Here is a 3,955-nt window from a genome sequence, read left to right as displayed (position 1 = left end):
CCCCCCGGCCGCATGCTCCCCCCCCCCCTGCCCAGCCGACAGAGCTGGGCAGGGGAAGGTCTGACCTGTCTCCCAGCTGGAACCCAAAGAGGAAACTCCCAGAGGACAGCTCTGCTTTTAACCCCTGTGTTCTCAGAGGCGTATCCAAATACCTCACTGGTCAAAACAGGTGCCAATTTCAGAATCTGAACACCTATTGGCCTCTGGCCATTCCATTCCCAGAAAGTCTATTTCCTGTAAACCCATGACACATCGAAATGCAAGTAGGACACATCAGTGATCCTGACTGTACACAGAAAGGATCATTATTTTTGTGCATCTCATGGATCCCTGGGTTCTCTGTTTTGCTGTCATATATCATACAACAATTAGCAATAAATCGTAGTGCTATGTAGTAATTATAACCTGAGAACTCACTACTAAAATTGCATCTAGATGGCTTTTGTTCATTCCTAGTGATAAGAAACATCTTTAGCATGTTCAGCTTTTTCTGCTTACAAGATAATTTAAAGAAAGCATTTTACTTTAGAGAAATTCTATATTAAAGACTTGAGATTCCAGAAGGAATACAAAAATGAAACTATGTAGAAGGAAAACAATTTTCTTTCTTTTTAAAAGCTGTGAAGATATGTCTATAACTTAAGAGATTTAGGAAAAATAAAAAGACAGAATTTTAAAATGAAGCTATAATGATAGTGCTATCATTAATTATCTTAGTTTTTCTAATCAACTTTGTACCTTTCTTTACCTTCTAGCACCTGGTAACAGAGGACAACTAGACTTCAAAAATGAAATCTCTTACTTAGCAGATTACTAACTAGGTATCAGAAGCCCAAGTCCATTGCAGTGTTGTTGCTTGGAGGAGCTGTGTTATCTGAGATATTATGAGTGTAAACAATGAAAATATGTAAAAATTAGTGATGCGTTGCTGCTTAAATATGTGAAAGATGCATATTATATTATTAACTCTTTGCAAATATTAAAATGAGTACTATATGTGTTATGTTGGAAAGTTATACTGTATTAATTTTAGTAGTGCCATATTAATCTTTTTAAGTAGTGTGGCAAGTATAGTTTTTTGGCTATAGCATAATATTAAAATAGAAACTATGTGATGTAAGATACTTTTTGTAACTAGCTCAAGGAATGGATAAGATAACAAGAAATTCATTGCATAAAGATAACAGCAACAAGACACCAAAATTTCCAGAGAAGAATTATTGCCTCCTTATCAGACTTCTTCCAGACTTCTAGGAGCCAAGAAATTGATTTACAAGATGAGGGGGGGAGCATAAATTAAGCAGAAGACACCCTTTGTTTGAAAAATGTTTGAATCATGTATGAGATATATGAATATGCAACAGGCTATTGCTTTTAAGGGTTAATTCTTTGTTAGTGTGTGTGCTTTTTTGGCTTAGTGCCCAAGAGCATCCGGACATCTGTAATTCTTTGGTTTTTATTGTCTCTTATTGTCCTAACTTTGATTGTCCAAATTCTTATTGTCCTAATTTTTATTACTATTTTATTACTATTGAACTTCTAAAATTTTAACACAAGTGATTGGCGTTTTTCACAAATATATATATTTCATTTATTTTATAGAAACTTTAATGAAAGACCTTGATGTAATAACAATTCCTAGTAAAGATGTTGTGATGGTACATGAACCAAAACAAAAGGTGGATTTAACAAAGTACCTAGAAAACCAAACTTTTCGTTTTGATTATGCCTTTGATGACATGGCTCCTAATGAAATGGTTTACAGGTATGTGTATATGGGGTTTTTTGGGAATCTTTCTTCTCATATATCTTTGATGTCAATAACTGTGGGCTTACCTTGGTTATGGACTTGTATTCTCTCTGTTATCAGATATGTATATTGCTAACTCCATTCTTTTGCCTGTTTACTTTTGGTTTAGCTCTGTTTATCCTGAATCCTGCTCTCAGTTATCCTCCAAGAGTTTTCCAGGCTCTAGTGTGTATTGCTTCCTCGGGAGACAAACAAATCAGGAGAGGGTGGGGAAAGAGCACAGAGAGAGAGACCCCATGGTATTTGGATCTTCATTTTTGCCTTTATTTTTCTGTTTCACTTCCACAGTTGAAAGAGAATAATGCACAACACTTTAAAAATTTGTTTAGAAGTAGCTGTTTACCTTGTCCAAGTTGCTTAATGGATTAGATACAGGCAAAGTTAGACACCATAACAGGTCATAATCTCAGTATGTAGTCTAAATATTGTGAATATTTTTGCAAAGAATATTGATATTAGAAAGGAATTTGATTAAGATAATTTTCCTTATGCTTAGAAATTGCCTCCCATAGCCTTAAGGAATAGAGACAGAGAATTTTCTTAAATCTTGGTTTTAATCCAACAATTAGGAAGTCAAAGTTGGTATCGTATCCTGACTGATGTTAGATGTTAACGTCCTGTTGGTGGATAAGAGATTTATTAAAAGGCCTTGAAAATGAAAACTTGTGTCTTAAGTTTGATAGAAGTAAAAGGAGAAGCGTAGCAAAAGTAAAACTTTTTAGTCTGTTACTTTACACTAATGCAATACTTCTAAACAACAAAGCTGTGCCATTGAAAATGTGTCTCTAATGATTGTCTACTGGTAGCATCTTTTCTTTCTAGATAGTAAAGAGCTGTTAGAGAGTGATCTAGCTGGTGAGGTGTACCTGGGTGTCCTGGTTTAAGGCAAATTTGGTAGAGAATCTCCAAAGGGGCCCCTCCAGAAAGCAAACCCACACGGCCTCTCCCCTCAACCGGTTCGGGAAGAATTCCTCGGAGAGAAGTGGAAAGAACCTGTTTATTTAACAGGCACCACACCCTCCAGCACACAAAATGAACAAGACCAGATGACACCACTCTGAAAAAGATGACAAATTCAGAAAGTCTCTCTCGGGGGTGGTCGCTCTGTTATCAGTCCCTCCGGCGCTGGGGTAGCTGCTGCAGGCCACAAGGTGCAACATTGGTGTTCCCAGGTCCCAGTACGGAGCAGGTTCGAGATGGTGGAAAAAAAGGAAAGGAGAAACAGTCCAGGAAGAAATTTGGACTGTTTAGCTAAACTAGCTAATGAGCAGAAGCAAAAGCGAGCAGAAGCAAAAGCGAGCAGAAGCGAAGCAGAAGCAAGAGCGAGAGAGAGCAAAGTGAAAAGGAAAAGCAAAAAAGCAAAAGCCGCACTAGCTGCTGTCTCTGTGTCCCGCCAGGCTGACAAGAAAACCCAAACAAAACTTTCACCCTTCAGAGCCAGTCTTAAAGGCACAGAACATAATATCCAGCATAAACAGGACACATGAATGGGGATACAAGCATCATAACGTCACACTAGGACACTGGGTCACATGGAGATAACATCTTCACATAGAGGAGCAATTGAGCTTTGGCCTTTCCCAGACATCTGTTGTCTTGGCACTGCTTGAACTTCTCCTGGCTTTTAGCTGAGAGGTCACTTCCTGGCTCTCCCTGCCCACTTATTTGGTAGACAGTCAGTATCCCTTAGGATTTTCCAACACAAGAGGGGGAGGAAAGTGACTCAGATTCAAGAATACTTGGCTAGAGATGCAGTGAAACAACACTGGAGGCTGGAGGAGAGAGAGAGAGAGAGAGAGAGACAGCGAGAGAGAGAGAGAGCCTTTACCTGATAACTTATTACGCCATTAGCAGGCCATCATGCCCATGGAAATCCCTTGGACACATATCTCATGGCATATGTCATGGAACACCTGGCTGTTTCCAGTTGCTTCATTAAGAGTGTTTGAGACATTTCTCAGAAGGGCTCTGTCCTGGGTTGACTATATGATGCTTTTATCCCCAAATCGTCTCATTTGTTTATGCTGAATAGTAATAAGTTTTGCACCTTTAAGACTTGTTGCAGAGAGTGAAAGGGGGGAGAGAAGAAACGCACAGTTGTTTTTTTTTTTTCCCTCAGACATTGCACTTACTCACCCGCATTCC

At 38.8% G+C, this 3,955-nt stretch overlaps 1 protein-coding gene across 1 annotated transcript in view; it reads left to right on the top strand.

The window, feature by feature from the left end:
- The window catches only part of LOC102042834 (kinesin-like protein KIF2A), a gene marked incomplete at its 5' end in the record, with an annotated part of 43,181 nt that overhangs the window by 16,627 nt on the left and 22,599 nt on the right, over positions 1-3,955 (top strand). The window contains one exon of the mRNA XM_031065390.1: positions 1,603-1,765. Coding sequence (XP_030921250.1) covers positions 1,603-1,765 — 163 coding nt within the window. The remainder of the gene's footprint in view (positions 1-1,602; positions 1,766-3,955) is intronic.

Source organism: Geospiza fortis, unplaced genomic scaffold (assembly GCF_000277835.1).
Source record: "Geospiza fortis unplaced genomic scaffold, GeoFor_1.0 scaffold1283, whole genome shotgun sequence".
Taxonomy (NCBI): domain Eukaryota; kingdom Metazoa; phylum Chordata; class Aves; order Passeriformes; family Thraupidae; genus Geospiza; species Geospiza fortis.
Note: the sequence above shows the minus strand (reverse complement) of the source record. Positions and strands in the feature narration are given on the sequence as shown.